This window comes from Tachyglossus aculeatus, chromosome X5 (assembly GCF_015852505.1).
Source record: "Tachyglossus aculeatus isolate mTacAcu1 chromosome X5, mTacAcu1.pri, whole genome shotgun sequence".
Lineage (NCBI taxonomy): Eukaryota > Metazoa > Chordata > Mammalia > Monotremata > Tachyglossidae > Tachyglossus > Tachyglossus aculeatus.
Window position 1 is genome coordinate 3183987 of NC_052097.1, and position 16711 is coordinate 3200697.

Here is a 16711-nt window from a genome sequence, read left to right on the forward strand (position 1 = left end):
GAGCGGAAAGGAATGAGCTGATCTGTTACTGAAGCACCAAGCCCTAATGGCTAGAGCACGGCCCGGGAGTCAGAAGGACTTGGGTATTAATCCTGGCTTCTCCACTTAGCTGCTGTGTGAACTTGGACAAGTCATTTCACTTCTCTGAGCCTCGATTCCCTCATCTGCAAAATGGGGATTGAGACTGTGAGCCCTACGTGGGACAGGGACTGCGTCCAATCTGATTTGTTTGTACCAAATCCAGTGAGATGACTCCAGGGAGCCTGCCACCAGAAGAGAGGGTACTAAACCCAGCATTTAGTACAGTGACCTGGCACAGCACTTCACAAATACCAACATTATTATTCCCTACCTCTACCTCTTAGACGGGGAGCTCCATGTGGGACAGGGACTTTGTCTAATCTAACTATAATAATAAGAATAATAGTGGCATTTATTAAGTGCTTACTATGTGCAAAGCACTGTTCTAAGTGCTGGGGAGGTTACAAAGTGATGAGGTTGTCCCACAGGGGGCTCACAGTCTTCATCCCCGTTTTATAGATGAGGTAACTGAGGCCCAGAGAAGTTAAGTGACTTGCCCAAAGTCACACAGCTGACAAGCGGCAGAGCTGGGATTCGAACCCGTGACCTCTGACTCCAAATCCCGGGCTCTTTCCACTGAGCCACGCTGCGTCTATCATGTATCTGCTTCAGCATTTCCTGTCTACTCTCCCTGCCTTATTAATCCAGCTGCCATTACTGCTCTTCCACACCAACTAAGCACTTATGGGCTCATGACTCCCCATAACACTTATTTTTATGTATCTATCAATCAATCAATCAATCGTATTTATTGAGCGCTTACTGTGTGCAGAGCACTGTACTAAGCGCTTGGGAAGTACAAGTTGGCAACATATAGAGACCGTCCCTACCCAACAGTGGGCTCACAGTCTAGAAGGGGGAGACAGAGAACAAAACCAAACATATTAACAAAATAAAATAAATCTATCTCTATTCTCTATTACTCCCTCCTATCTATAACTTATCATGGTGCCCATCTCCCCTGACTGTAAATTTCTCAAAGGCAGGAATTGTGTCTTCTAATCATATTGTTCTTTCCCAGGCGCTTAGCAATAATAATAATAATAATAATAGTAATAATAACAAGAATAATTGTAGTACGTGCCAAGCATTGAACGAAGTACTGGGGTAGACACAGGTTAATCAGGTTAGACACAGCCCCATCCCACATGGGATGCACAGTCAAGTAGGAGGAAGAAAAGATATTTTATTCTCATTTTACAGATAAGGAAACACAGGCCTGGAGAAGTAAAGTGACTTGTCCAAGGTCACACAGCAGACCAGTGACTGAGCCGGGATTAAAACCAGTTCTCCAACTTCCAGGTCGTTACCCTTTCCACTAGGCTACGAGACAGTATTCTGCAGCGTGGCCTAATGGAAAGACCAGGGGCCTAGGAGTCAGAGGACCTGGGTTCTAATCCTGTTTCCACCACGTCTGCTGTGTGATCTTGGTCAACTCACTTCACTTCACTGTTCCTCGGTTCCCTCATCTGCAAAATGGGGATTCAATACCTGTCTGTCCATCCTCCTCCTTAGACTGTGAGCCCCCGTGGGACCTGATTATCTTGTAGTAATAATAATAACAGCATTTTATTAAGCGCTTACTATGTGCAAAGCACTGTTCTAAGCACTGGGGAGATTACAAGGTGATCAGGTTGTCCCACGGAACGCTCACAGTCTTAATACCCACTTTATAGACAAGGTAACTGAGGTACAGAGAAGTTGTGACTTGCCCAAAGTCACACAGCTGACAATTGGCAGAGCCGGGATTTGAACCCATGACCTCTGACTTCAAAGCCCATGCTCTTTTCCACTGAGCCGTGCTGCTTCTCATGTATCAACCACAACACTTAGTACAGTGCCTGGCACATAGTAAGTGCTTAACAAGGGCCATTACAAATAAAAAATAAATATGTTAATTAATACTACAGATTGATTGTTCTATTTAAATCAATCAATCAATCAATCGTATTTATTGAGCGCTTACTGTGTGCAGAGCACTGTACTAAGCGCCTGGGAAGTACAAGCTGGCAAGTTTAAAGTTCACTCCAGGCTATTTTAGGACACGGTCAAGGGGTCTGGGAGAGCTAAAGACTAAAGCGCGGCTGCGGTTGGGTGGAGGAATATTTGCTGGTGTACAGTGGATGGGGAGAGGGGTCGCATGGTGAGAAACGGAGATGACGTCCCAAAAATCCCAAGAGAGAAGGTGAGCAAGTCTCCTCAGCCATAATCCAAGGGAGCTCAACATTCGGAGGGTCCAAAAGTCACCGCTGTGCTGAGGGATCTACTTCATCATCATCATCATCAATCGTATTTATTGAGTGCTTACTATGTGCAGAGCACTGAACTAAGCACTTGGGAAGTACAAATTGGCAACATATAGAGACAGTTCCTACCCAACAGTGGGCTCACAGTCTAAAAGGGGGAAACAGAACAAAACCAAACATACTAACAAAATAAAATAAATAGAATAGAAATGTACAAGTAAAATAAATAGAGTAATAAATATGTACAAACATATATACAGGTGCTGTGGGGAAGGGAAGGAGGTAAGATGGGGGGATGGAGAGGGGGACGAGGAGGAGAGGAAGGAAGGGGCTCATTCTGGGAAGGCCTCCTGGAGGAGGTGTGCTCTGGGAAGAGAGCTAGCTTGGCGGATGGGCAGAGGGAGGGCATTCCAGGCCCGGGGGATGACGTGGGCTGGGGGTCGATGGCGGGGCAGGTGGGAACGAGGTATGGTGAATCATTTGTGTTCGTTATTCATTCCGCGCTCCTGTTGGCCTTTTGGTGGAGGGATGTGAGTAACTGGTTGGAAAAGCGGCATGGACTAGTGGATACAGTGTAGGCCTGGGAAGCAGAAAGACTTGTGTTCTAATCCAGGCTCTGCCCCTTGTCTGCCTGGTGACCTTGGGCAAGTCACTTGATTTCTCTGTGCCTCAGTTTTCTCATCTGTAAAATGGGGATTGAGACTGTGAGCCCTATGTTGGGCAGGGACTGTTTGCAACCTGACTAGCTTGGATCTATCCCAGAGCCTAATAATAATTATGGTATTTGTTAAGCACTTACTATGTGTCAGGCACTGTACTAAGCGCTAAGCTAAGCTCAGTACAGTGCCTGGCACATAATTAGCATTTAACACATACCATAAAAAATAGAAATTAGAAAACCAACGAAGCTTGTGTGATGGCTGTAGGAAGCCAGCTGAATACCCAAGTCCCCTTCGATTCCACGCAGATTCTAGTCAAATTCATTCATTCAATTGCATTTATTGAGCGCTTATTGTGTGCAGAGCACTGTACTAAGCGCTTGGGAAATACAAGCTGGCAACATATAGAGACGGCCCCTACCCAGCAGTGGGCTCACAGTCAAATGCTTACAGTTTGAGGGAGAGCCTCATTAGAGTGGAAGCCCATCGTGGGCTTCTGTTGTTTTTCATTCAGCACATCACCTTCAGCAGGTGTGCCATCAACCCTGGCCCCCCAGACTGTAAATTCATTGTGGGCAAGGACTGTGTCTGTTTATTGTTGCATTGGATTCTCCCAAGCACTTAATACAGTGCTCTGCACACAGTAAGCGTTCAATAAATACGATTGAATGAATGAATGACTGCGATCCTACTATCCCAGGGATTGCCACTGACCACTAACCCACGGACCTTCTGAAAACCAGATGCATCCATCAGTTGGGAGCCGAGGGGGTGAGTGAGATGACTCCAGGAGCTTGTCACCAGGAGAAGAGAGGGTGCCTCTCATTTTCCACCTCCTCCTCCTCATGTTGATGATGATGTGGGATAATGAAAGGGATGAAGGGTGAGGTGTCATGATAGAGAAAGCAGCATGGCTCAGTGGCAAGAACACGGGCTTTGGAGTCAGAGGTCATGGGTTCAAATCCCAATTGTCAGCTGTGTGACTTTGGACAAGTCACTTCACTTCCCTGGGCTTCAGTTATCTCATCTGTAAAATGGGGATGAAGACTGTGAGCCCCCCGTGGGACAACCTGATCACCTTGTAACCTCCCCAGCGCTTAGAACAGTGCTTTGCACATAATAAGTGCTTAATAAATGCCATTATTATTATTATTATTATTGTATTTAGAAGAGGTCTGTGGGCCCGGAGAGGCTCCAAGTGAAATCAGGCCGAGATGCTTTGCCTTCACATGTCGAGCCGGCTCCTCGGGGGAGCCCGGATGGGATTAGAAATCGGGTCTCCGGCCGAGTTCAAACAGGCGACCGGCAGGCCGAGGGGAAGTGCCCTCCGCCCTGCCCTTTGTCCCCGACCCCCTGACCTCCAGCCCTCGGGGCCCGGCAGATTTCAAGCCGACTCCATCCTGAATTTCTCCTGCCAGATTCTTCTGAATGCTAAAGGTGCGGTGCCCATTGTGCGGCCCGGTGTGGTTAAAATCCCAGAAGGGGTCGGCGTTACCAATGCCTTGGTCCACTGCTCACTTGGGTGTGGAAGGTGGTGTCCACTTCCCCTCAGACAGTCCGGAGGCACGGGGGTCAGGGGACTGACTCTCTGAGGCCAGAGATGACCATGGATTGGGGGATGTGGGAGGGAGGTGGCCCTGGTTGGGGGTGGTCTCCATGCAGGACTGTGGCTGGAGTGAAATGCAAGCCGGGCAACCCAGGCTTCGTCCTGTTTGATACGGCTCTTTTCTGGATCGAAGAGCCACTCCACAGGAGACTTCTTTTGTGGGGCTTCAGTCTCTGGTGCTTTGGCTGGCGCCGGACATCCAAACAGTAGCAGTAGCCAGCTGGGGAGGGCATCCATGGGGAGGACGTGCCAGCAAACCCTGGTTTGCTCAAGGGAAAGGTTGACCATCCCCTCAACAGGATTTCCACTGTAAGGCCTCAAATGACCAGTACCTCCTCATCCCTGCCTGGAAGCCTCTGGGATGCTCGTTACGGGTAGGGAATGTGTCGGTTTATTGTTGTATTGTACTCTCCCAAGTGCTTAGTACAGTGCTCTGGACACAGTAAGCACTCTGTAAATACGATTGAATGAATGCAGAGAGTGCTCAAGCGCTTAGTACAGTGCTCTGCACACAGTAAGTGCTCAATAAATACGATTGAATGAATGAACGGGCCTACCCACTCCAGAGATGGGCTGACCGGACTGGGAATCTCTCCCTGGAATGTTCGAGTTTTCTTTTTTCATGGTATTTGTTAAGCACTTCCTATGTGCCAGGCACTGTACTAAGTGCTGAGATAGAAACAAGCAATCACGTTGGACGCAGTCCCTGTCCCTTATGGGCTTCACCATCTTAATCCCCATTTTACATATGAGGTAACTGACGCCCAGAGAAGTGAAGAGATTTGTCCAAGGTCACACAGCAAAGTGGCAGAGCTGAGATTAGAACCCAGGTTCTTTTGACTACCAGATACGTGCTCTGTCCACTAGGCCAGGCTGCCTCCAGTTACTCTGTAATTTTACTTGTTTATATTAATATCTGGCTCCCTCGTAGACTGTGAGCTCCTTGTGGGCAGGGACTGTGTCTTTTATATTGTTCTGTTGTCTTCTCCCAATGCTCAGTACAGTGCTTTGCACACAGTAAGCGTTCAATAAAAAATAACTGACTGACTGTTTCCTTCCTAGAGTGAGGACTTGGCTATTCCAGACCAAAACGTTTGATGGAGAAGAGCTTTCACATTGGCTGAAGCAGAGCTCCCTCCCAAGACCTGCCCTACTACATTATTGAGTGGTTTGTTTTTTTTTAATGGTATTTCTTAAGTGCTTCTATGTGCCAGGCACTGTACTAAGTGCCGGGGTAAATACAAGCTAATCAGATCGGACACAGTCCCTGTCCCGCATGGGGCCATCAGTCTTAATCCCCATTTTACAGATGAGGGAATCGAGGCACAGAGAAGTAAAGTGATTTGCACAAGGTCCCACAGCAGACAAGTGGCAGAGCTGGGATTAGAATTCAGGTCTTCTAGCGCATCTTGGTCTGGCCATCTCCAGTCTCTGGGGCAGGCGGAGACCCCGGCACAGTAGCCTGGGCACTCCATGGTCATCTGAATGGCTGGCCTCCTTCCGTGCCACAGGAGGCCCTCTGCCCCTTCTATGGGATAAAGACTGCTTTATCCCATCTCCATGAGATTGGAGATGGGATAAATCTCCCTATTTAAATAACTCCATCTCCATGTGTTGCCAATTTGTACTTCCCAAGCGCTTAGTACAGTGCTCTGCACATAGTAAGCGCTCAATAAATACGATTGATGATGATAATGAGCACATTGGCTTGAGGAGAATGGACAGAAACCTCACTCCAGAGTGTACAGTGTTCCATGGTGAAGCAAAGACACGTATGTCTTTGGCATGTGTTTTCAGGCGTAGAGATGTGTTACTGCATGCAGATGGGGTCTTGGGGAAAAGATGTGTTTCTAATGACAGAGTAGGGCTGACTTTTTTTTTATGTAGCATTTGTTAAACACTTCCTCTGTGTGAGGCACTGTTCTAAGCACTTGGGTAGATATAAGCTAATCAGCTCAGACACAGTCCCGCATGGGGCTCACAGTCTTCATCCCCATTTTACAGATGAGGGAACTGAGGAACAGAGAATTGAAGTGACTTACCCAAGGTCCCACAGTAGACAAATGGCAGAGCCAGGACTAGAACCCAGGTCCCTCCTGACTCCCAGGCTGTGTTCCATCCACTAAGCCACACTGCTTCTCAAGGGAAACGAGGGGACGGGTCGGAAATCACACTCCAATCCTGAAGCAAACCCGTCTTCCAAACCGGGGTGACCTGAACCCCCGAAAAAGGCGATAGAGACATGAGATACCGTCGAGGATGAGGTTAGAGGAGTTCAATGACAAACCCCCTCTAGATTGTAAGCTCGCTGTGGGCAGGGAATGTGTCTGCTTATGGTTCTATTGTACTCTCCCAAGCACTTAATACAGTGCTTTGTGCACAGTAAGCACTCAATAAATATGATTGAATGAATGAATGAAATCAGCTGTGAAATCACCTTCAGGAACCCACAGCTCAATGCTCCAGAAGGAGCTGACGAGAAGCAGCATGGCCCAGGATGGCACGTGAGTGGCTTCTAAACTGACCGTGGGCCCCCGGGCTGGATGGCCTGGGTTTGCCCAAGCAGCATCAGTGCCGCTGTCGGATTCAAAGCCCAGTCCCCCAAACTGGCTCCCCTCCTCCCCAGGGCCCCCGCAGATGGGAGAAGCCCCCTAGAAGCATCCTGGGCCTGACCCACCCCCCTGATATTTCCGGGCCCTCCCCTGCTCCCCGCAAATCTTCACCCAACTGCAACCTCTGTTCACATCTGGAAACCATTATGCGGTGATATCACCGGGCTGCAGGCTGAGCTAGTCAAAGGTGAAGTGTCTTTTGAATTGGGAATTAAATTAGGGATGTGGGGAGGACTGGGGGGCTGGGGAGGGGCAGGGCACGGAATCCAGAGTGGCATGGGAACCCCTTCCAAGTCAGGCCTGGTTTCGTGTTCGGGCCCTCTGACTTCTCGCTCTCTCCCCTCCGGCACTGCTGAGGACGCGTGGCCGATCATCAAGTAATCGAGAAAAGGAAAACCAACCAGAGCAGAAGGCGCCGGGCCCAACGGCTGCCTGCAGAGACCTCCCGGGAGATGGTTCAAATGAGAAGACCCCTCCCACCCCACTCTTTGGAGAAGACAAAGAGAAGCGGCACAGCCCAGTGGAAAGAGCAGGCCTGGGGGTCAGAAGGACCGCGGTTCTCATCCCGGCTCTGACAAATGCTTGCTCTGTGACCTTGGGCAAGTCACTTAACTTCTCTGGGCCTTGGCTCTCCTACTCTCCCTCCTACTGTGAGCCCTGTGCAAGACAAGGACTGCGCCCAACCTAATTCACTTATACCTATCCCAGTGCTTTTAACAGTGTTCGACACACAGTAAGCGCTTAACAACTATCATAAAAAAGAGAAGGAGAAAGAGGACTTAGAAATGAGGTGACATTAGAACACTTTTTTCTGGAAACCCTGTCCTCCCCCTGACTTTCTCATCACTGTAGACAGAACCACCATCCTTCCTGCTTCACAAGCCCGTGGCCTTGGCATTATCCTTGACTCCTCTCTCTCATTTTCAGTCTATCACTAAATCCTGTCAGGCCCGCCTTGACAACATTGCCAAGATCCACCCTTTCTTTTCCATTCAAACTGCTACCACATTAATACAGTCGATCACCCTATCCCACCTGGATTACTGCATCAGCTTCCTTGCTGACCTCCCTGTCTCCTGCCTCTCCCCACTCCAGTCCATACTTCACTCTGCTGCCCGAATAGTTTTTCTACAAAAACTTTCAGGACGTCACCCAACTCCTCAAAAAACTCTAGTAGTTGCCCAGCCACCTCTGCAAATAAAAACTCCACATCATTGGCTTTAAAGCACTCTGTTAGCTTGTCCCTTTCTACCTGATCTTGCTTCTCTCCTATTACAACCCAGTCCACACAGTTCACTCTTCTAATGCCAATCTTCTCACTGTACCTTAATCTCGCCTATGTCGCCTCTGACCCCTCGTCCACATCCTGCCTCTGGCCTGGAAATCCCTCCCTCCTCAAATACGACAGACAATTACTCTCCCTGCCTTCAAAACCTTACTGAAGGCACATCTCCTTCAGGAGGCCTTCCCTAAGTGCCCCTTTCCTCTTCTCCCTCTCCTTTTGTGTTGCCCTGACTTGATCCCTTGGAGAAGCAGTGTGGCTTCGTGGACAGAGCATGGGCTTGGGAGTCAGAGGTCGTGGAATCTAATCCTGGCTCCACCACCTATTTGCTGTGTGACCTCGGGCAAGTCACTTCACTTCTCTGTGCCTCAGTTACCTTGTCTGTAAAATGGGGATTGAAACTGTGAACCCCACGTGGGACAGGGACTGTGTCCAACCCAATTTGCTTGTATCCTCCCCAGTGCTTAGTACTGTGCCTCACTCACAGTAAGCACTTAATAAATACTATAATTATTATTATTGCTATTAATCCTCTTTCCAGTCCCACAGCACTTATGTACATATCTGTCATTTATTTATTTATACTGATGTCTTTCTCCCCTGCTAGATTATAAGCTTGTTATGGGCAGGGAGTGTATGTGTTTATTGTTATATTGTACTCTTCCAAGCACTTAGTGTAGTGCTCAATAAATATGACTGACTGAATGAATGAATGAATGAAAGGAAATACCCAGGTTGTGAGGGGACACAACAGAAGTTGAACAAATTATGGGAGGGGTGGGCAGAGCCAACCTGGAATTGTTGTTCACTGTATTCCCACTGCTACAGAGCCCCCATTTGTGGTCTGGGGCTGCCTTAGATCTCCGTATCTTGTCTCTCCCTCAGCGTTTAGCATAGTGCTTGGCACAGCTAAACGTATACAGCTGGGGCAAGGGGAAGCTTATTAGCTCTTGATGGTGACAGGTTTCAAATAAAGACAAGGAAATGCTTTTTTTCCTCCAGGCCAGGAGGTCAACCATATTCACTTCTTTTCCTCAGGGAGTGACGCAGGCCACAGATGCCAGCTGTTCGTGAGGTGCTTGAATACATTCATGGAGGAGCAGTCTATACTAGTTATCGGGAGGAGAGTCAGGGATGGAGAAGAGGGAGCCAGGGGTGTTCGATGGTTCATGCTGGGCCACAGGGGCAGAATTTGGGATGGAGAGGAGAGAGTCAGGGGTGTTGGATGATCCGTGCTGGGTCACTGGGGAGAGTCAGGGATGGAGAGTAAGTGCTTAACTGAAGCCATGCATGTGGGTTGTCTACTGAGGGAGATGGTTGCAAATTTGCTACCGGAAATTGGCTAGCTTATCAACCTACAAAGACATATGACCACTTTGACTCCTTTCCCATGTAAATGCAATAAAAGAGGATCTAAAATTTCACAACTCTACACAATTGATGCAGCATTTTTACTTCATTAAAAACCTGTTTATCCTCCTCAGGAACTATAAAGTGCAATTCACAAGGCTTACTGGAAAGAGCACCGTCTTGGGAGTCAGAGATCATGGGTTCTAATCCCGGCTCTGCCACTTGTCAGCTGTGTGACTTTGGGAAAGTCACTTAGCATCTCTGTGCCTCAGTTACCTCCTCTGTAAAATGGGGATTAAGACTGTGAGCCCCACGTAGGACAATCTGATTACCTTGTATCTACCCCAGAGCTTAGGAAAGTGCTCGACACATAGTAAGTGCTTAACAAATAGCATTAATATCAGCGCTTAGAACAGTGCTTGGCACATAGTAAGTACTTAACAAATACCATAATGTTGTTATTATCAGGATGAGAAACCGAGGCGCGAGAGAGCTCACCGGGGTGTGGCGTCGTGGGCACGTGGGTGTGCTCAATGGTGAGGTGCCAGGGGGCGAGGAGCCGGGTGGCGAGGAGGAGCTGGCACTGAGGGCACTCTCGATGTCCTGGTCCAGTTGGTCCAGTTTCATGATGAGCAGGACCATGGAGTCCAGGCGAGAACGGTGGTGGTCTTCCCTGCCTGATTCCTGCGGGTAAGAAGACATTGTCACCATTCCCCTCCTCGGGCAGCTGGGATCGGGCGGCAGGGGGACAATGGGGTGGCAGGGAGGAGGGCCGGCCGGATGGGCAGCCCGGTTTGTGCCATCAATGGGCCCTTCTCAGAGAAAGAACTGACCCACGCCAGGAATATTAAACACCCGGCTCCGGGAGAAAGAAGCGATGATGGAAACCAGGCCGCAGAACGGGGCAGAGATTGGCAGGGCAGGAGGGCTCTGGGCTCGGGCCCTCGGCCTTGTCCGTCTCTCTCCAGGGCTTCCACCTTCCCCTCCCTCTACCAGAAAATGGGGGGCCACGTCCCCAGAGAAACAGCAGGCAGCAAAAAGTCGCCCTTTAGCCTTGCGCCTTGATTCAGGTCACCGTGGCCTAATAATAATAATAATAATGGCATTTACTAAGCGCTTACTATGTGCAAAACACTGTTCTAAGCGCTGGACACTGTTCTAAGCACTGATGGCAAAGCACGGACTTGGGAGTCAGAGAATGTGAGTTCCAATCCTCGCTCTGACACTCTTCTGCTATGTGACCTTAGGCAAGTCACTTCACTTCTCTGAGCCTCAGTTGCCTCATCTGGAAAATGGGGATTAAGACTTTGAGCCCCATGAGGGCCAGAGACTACGTCCAAACTGATTTGCTTGTATCTACCCCAGCACTCAGAATGGCGCTTGGCACATATAGTAAGCGCTTAAGAAATACCGTCATTATTATAATAGTTTCATGCTCTTGCCCCCGTTTCTTCTGCCTCCGCTCAGCGTTCCACCCAGTTTGTTCACTTGTATTCACTCCAGTGCTTAGTACAGTGCCTGGCACATAGTAAGCGCTTAACAAATACCACAATTATTGTTATTACAAGGAAATCAGTTTGGACATAGTCCCTGTCCCCCGTGGTGTTCAGTCTTTATCCCCATTTTGCAGATGAGGTAATTGAAGCCCAGAGAAGTGAAGTGACTTGCCAAAGGTCACATAGCAGACAAGTGGCGGGGCCAGGATTAGAACACAGGTCCTTATGGCTCTCAGGACCGTGTTCCATCCATCAGGCCACGCCGCTCCTCGGTAGTGACTGCTCATTGTGTACTTCCTTCCTCCCTCCGTTCATTTGCATGTGAAGAAAAACCACCAGTGACATCTTAATGAACGGTGACATTTAAAGTTCGAGATCGTACCCTTTAGCTTCTAACAATTATTTTCGACCCATGCCTCAATTGAGCAAGGGCTAATTTTAAATGCAATAAGCGCATTGAGGAAAAGCAAAACCAGGGAGAAAAATACCATCCCCTCTTTTGGATTTCATGAGTCATGATGTTAGGCGGTGCAAAACAGATCCCCATTTCCACCATTTCTTTCGGGAACTATGGCTAGATTTTGAATCCATCATCGACCTATTGATGATATTGATGTACTGTGCGCTAACTGCCTACTGATTTGCAAGTTGATACTGTGGAAAGAGAAGTGAATAATTGTTAAAGCAGCGACTACGAACAGAAGAATGAAATGGAACGCAAAAAAGCGGGTTAATGTTGCTTCTGGGTCTGGAAGACAGAAGGCCTGATTTTTAGCCTCAGCTCTGCTCAGTCCTGTATGCAATCTTACAAAAGTCACTTGACCTCCCTGGGCTTCTGTTTCCTCATCTATCAAATGGGGTGAAAACTCTCGCTTCTTCCTTCCTGATGGGGATGATGCGTAGACAAAAATGAGCTGCGTGTCAAACTGCTTTGTAAAGGTAAATGTAGCCTACAAATTCACTTTACTAGATATTACAAATAAATATCCTCTAGCCGCTAACCACCCTCTGGTGTAGCTGGGTACGCTCACAAGCCACAAGCCTGTGAGCCCCATGTGGGACGGGATGTTTCCAACCTGATTATCCTGTATCTCTCCCAGTGCTAAGAACAGTGCTTGGCATCTAGTAAGTGCTTAACAAATACCACAATTATCATTATTATTATTATTACTGGACTGGGCTTTGCTGTGTAAGGGGGCTTGTACTCAGCACCGAATAACACACACAGAAAGAAATCCACGTGCGATTCCTGGCCCACAGTCCCTGCCCTTGAGGAGAGTGCAGCCTAGTGAGGGAATCTTAGACCTATGTTGGCAGATCCAGCCCAGTTCTTTCATTCATCCAATGTATTTATGAAGCGCTTAATGTGTGCAGAGCACTGTACTAAATGCTTGGGGGTGGAAAAAAATAGCAATAAACAGGCACATTCCCTATCTACGATAAGCCAAGTTCAGAGCAAGAGAACAGAGAGCAGCAAGAGAACCCGAAGCAGGGCCAAGTTGGAAGCAGCAGCAGGACTGTCCATTTGCTGTGCTGGGAAGGGCGTCTCCCACAGCCACCTCTTCCTCTTGGGTTCCCCCAGCTCCTGCCTCCTTCTCCCAGAGCTCAGGGAGAAGGGCTCCTGGGATGAGGCGGGTCTTTCTCTTGGAGCTGGCCTGGATACTTTCAGTGCCAGATCAGGGAGTCTGGGCCTGAGCGGCAACGACCTGCGCTCTCAGACGCACAGCAGGAGAAGTGGAAGGACAAGTCTAAATATTTTCAACATCCTCCCAATCTCCCTGTGTCCTAGGACGGGGCTTACTCTCAGCGGAGAGAGGGTCACAGCCGATACTCCCTCCCTCTGATGAAGAAATAGAAGTGGCATCGTCTGCCTGGACCTTTCCCACAGTCCCCAGGGCTCATCGCACGCAGGAAGTAGGGTGAGAAACACATCCCTGGGCACTAACCGAAGCAGCATGGCATAGTGGATTGAGCCCAGGCCTGGAGTCAGAAGGACCAGGGTTCTAATCCTGGCTGTGCCACTGGTCAGCTGTGGGACCGTGGCAAGTCACTTCACTTGTCTGGGCCTCAGTTACCTCATTTGTAAATGGGGATTGAAACCGTGAGCTACACTTGGGACAGGGACTGTGTCCAATCCGATTTGCCTGTAACCCCCCCAGTGCTTAGGACAGTGCCTGGCACAAAGTAAGCGCTTAACAAATACCAGAATTATAATTATTAGTATTAGGTAAGTAGCAGAGCCAGAATTAAAACCCAGGTCCTATGGCTCCCGGGCCTGGGCTCTTTCCACTAGGCCACGCTGCAGTAACGTGATAGCACAGAGGACTATTCGTTCTCCTGAGAATCCTGATGACACTGTATGAGGGCAGGGGGAAAGCCACAGGGTGTCTCATTCCTTCCAGGATAATTACCGCCTGCATTTCCTCGTAGCAGAAATGGACACACTATCGACAGCAGTTACAGAAGTAGAGGCCCCTGCCTTTCTGGAAGGGGAGATGAATGCTTGAGATTTCCACTTATTTATGTGTTCTTCCGGGACTTCGAAGTATGGGAGGGAAACCCAGAGAAGAGTTCCCAAAATGCCAACATAGCTCTGTGAAAGCTTTGGAGTTTGGTGGTTTTTTTTGCTTTTAAGGTATTGGTTAGACTCTTACTATGTGCCAGACACTGTTCTAAGCTCTGGTGTTGATTCAAGCTAATCGGGGCGGACACAGTCCCTGTCCCACGTGGGGCTCAGTTTTAATCCCCATTTAACAGAAGAGGGAACTGAGGCAAAGAGAGGTGAAGTGACTTGCCCGAGATCACACAGCAGGTAAGTGTTGAAGCTGGGATTAGAAGCCAGGTCCTTCTGTCTCCCAGGCTTGGGGTCTATCCACTGACCCACACTACTTCTCTGAGTTGGAGTAGATCCAAACTAGTCCCTGTCCCACAAGGGGCTGACAGTCTTAATTCCCATTTTACAGGTGACATAACTGGGCCCAAAGAAGTGAAATGACTTGCCCAAGTCACACAGCAGATGCGTGGCAGAGCCAGGATTAGGACCCAGGTCCCAGGCCCATGCTCTGTCCACTAGACCACGCTGCTTCTCGGAGGGCTGGTTCTGGACATGATGGAAATGTTCTGGACCAAATATCATTTGGATCCACTTGCAGTGACCCCTCAGTGAGTAGAAGGTGGCTTTGCCATCAGGGACGGCCGGTGACCCTCAGCCTGAAATGCTTCCAAACAATAATAATAATGACAATAATAATGATGATGACATTTATTAAGTGGTTATTATGTGCAAAGCACTGGCCTAAGCGCTGGGAAGGTTACAAGGTGATCAGGTTGTCCCACAGGGGTCTCACAGTCTTAATCCCCATTTTACAGTTGAGGTAACTGAGGCACAGAGAAGTTAACTGACTTGCCCAAAGTCACATAGCTGACTGTTGGCGGAGCCGGCATTTGAACCCATGACCTCTGACTCCAAAGCCCGGGCTCTTTCCACTGAGCCACGCTGCTTCTCCAAATGGACAGGTTGTCTCGTGTAATTTGTTTCTTTATTTCTATTAATGTCTGCCTCACCGCCTCTAGACTGTAAACTCGTGGTGGGCAGTGGATGTGTCTCTTTACTGTTCTATTGTACTCTCCCAAGCACTTAGTACAGTGTTTGACCCACAGTAAGCACTCAATAAATACGATTGAATGAATACACAGTGCTCTGCACCCAGTAAGTCAGGAAATATGACAGTGAATAATTGTGGCATTTGTTAAACACTTACTATGTGCCAAGCACCATACTAAGCACTGGGATGGTTACAAGCTAATCAGGTTGGACACGGTCCCTGTCCCACGAGGGGCTCAAAGTCACAATCCCCCTTTTATAGATGAGATAACAGGCACGGAGAAGTGAAGTGACTTAACCAAAGCCACACAGCAGATAGGTGGTAGAGCCGGGGGTAGAACCCATGACTTTCTGACTCCCGGGCCTGGGCTGAATCCACTATGCCATGCTGTTTCTACTATGGTGCAGAGTACTGTACTAAGCGCTTGGGAGTGTACAGTATAACAGAGTTAGTGCACATGTTCCCTGTCTACAATGAGTTTACAGTCTAGAGGGGGAAACAGACATTAATATCAATAATAAAGATATGTACATAAATACAAAAGAGAAGCAGCATGGCCCTGGGAATCAGAAGGTTCTAGGTTCTAATCCCATTTTCACTACAGGTCTGCTGTGAGAACTTGGGCAAATCTCCTCACTTCTCTGTGCCTCAGTTACTTCATCTGGAAAATGGGGATTAAGAGTGTGAGCCCCATGTGGAACAAGGACGGTGTCCAACCCGACTAGCTTGTATCTACTCCACACTTAGTACAGTGCCTGGCACATAGTAAACACTTAATACTGTCAAAACAAAGCATAAAAATAGGTATTTTAATCCCCATTTTACACATGAAGAAACAAACTCAATGACTTGACGGAGGCAAGCGCGGAGCCGGGATTAGAACTCAAGTCTTCTGACTCCCCCTTCTAGACTGTGAGCCTGTTGTTGGGTAGGGACCGTCTCTATATGTTGCCAACTTGTACTTCCCAAGCGCTTAGTACAGTGCTCTGCACACAGTAAGCGCTCAATAAATACGATTGAATGAATGAATGACTCCACGTTTCCTTCTTCCTCCTGCCTCTAAATTTTTTTTCCCAAGAGTTATCTGGGATCAGCCAGATCCTTCAGGCCAGGAGAAAATAAGGAACTCAAACACCGAATATCACATCAGTATTCTTTTCCATTCTTAGTGGACTCGTTTCTGGAAAGTTTCAGACAGTTCGACACTTGGGACCCTCGGCCGGTGGAGAGAGAAAGAGGTTTTGTGAAACTTTCAAGCAGGAATTTTTCTTCCAAAGGTCTCCCTTGTTCCTCAAAACACGGAGTTTATCTCTTTCCTTCTCCCCGCCACAGACATTCCCTGGCCGTTCGGATAACAAGTTAGCTCAAGGAATAGTCCGCTGAGAGAAACCGGGAGGGAGCTTCGTTAGTCCCAGACCCCGGCAGCGATTGACTGTCACATGAGTCGCTGGGACCCGGGGGAAAGATGGTCCTGGGAGTCAGGAGACCTCGGCTCTAATCCCACGCTCCTGTCCCTGGCCTGCTGGGTGACCTCGGGCCGGTCACTCAACCCCTCCGGGCCTTCAGTTTCCTCATCTGTAAAATGGGAATGGGACATCTTCCCTCCCTACTTCTTTGATTGGGAGCCCCAGGTGACCTGTCCGATCTGATAAGCTCATCTCCACCCGCTGCGCTTAGCACAGTGCTTGGCAGACAGTCAGCTAGGAGCAGCATGGTTTAGTGGATAGGGCACGGGTCTGAGAGACAGAAGGATCTGGGTCCTAATCCCGGCTCC

At 48.7% G+C, this 16711-nt stretch overlaps 1 protein-coding gene across 2 annotated transcripts in view; it reads right to left on the reverse strand.

Moving 5' to 3' along the window:
• The window catches only part of DLC1 (DLC1 Rho GTPase activating protein), a 150400-nt gene that overhangs the window by 92560 nt on the left and 41129 nt on the right, over positions 1-16711 (reverse strand). For both annotated transcript variants that reach the window (XM_038769243.1, XM_038769242.1), the window contains exon 3: positions 10335-10520. In XM_038769243.1, the coding sequence (XP_038625171.1) occupies positions 10335-10520 (186 nt within the window). The remainder of the gene's footprint in view (positions 1-10334; positions 10521-16711) is intronic.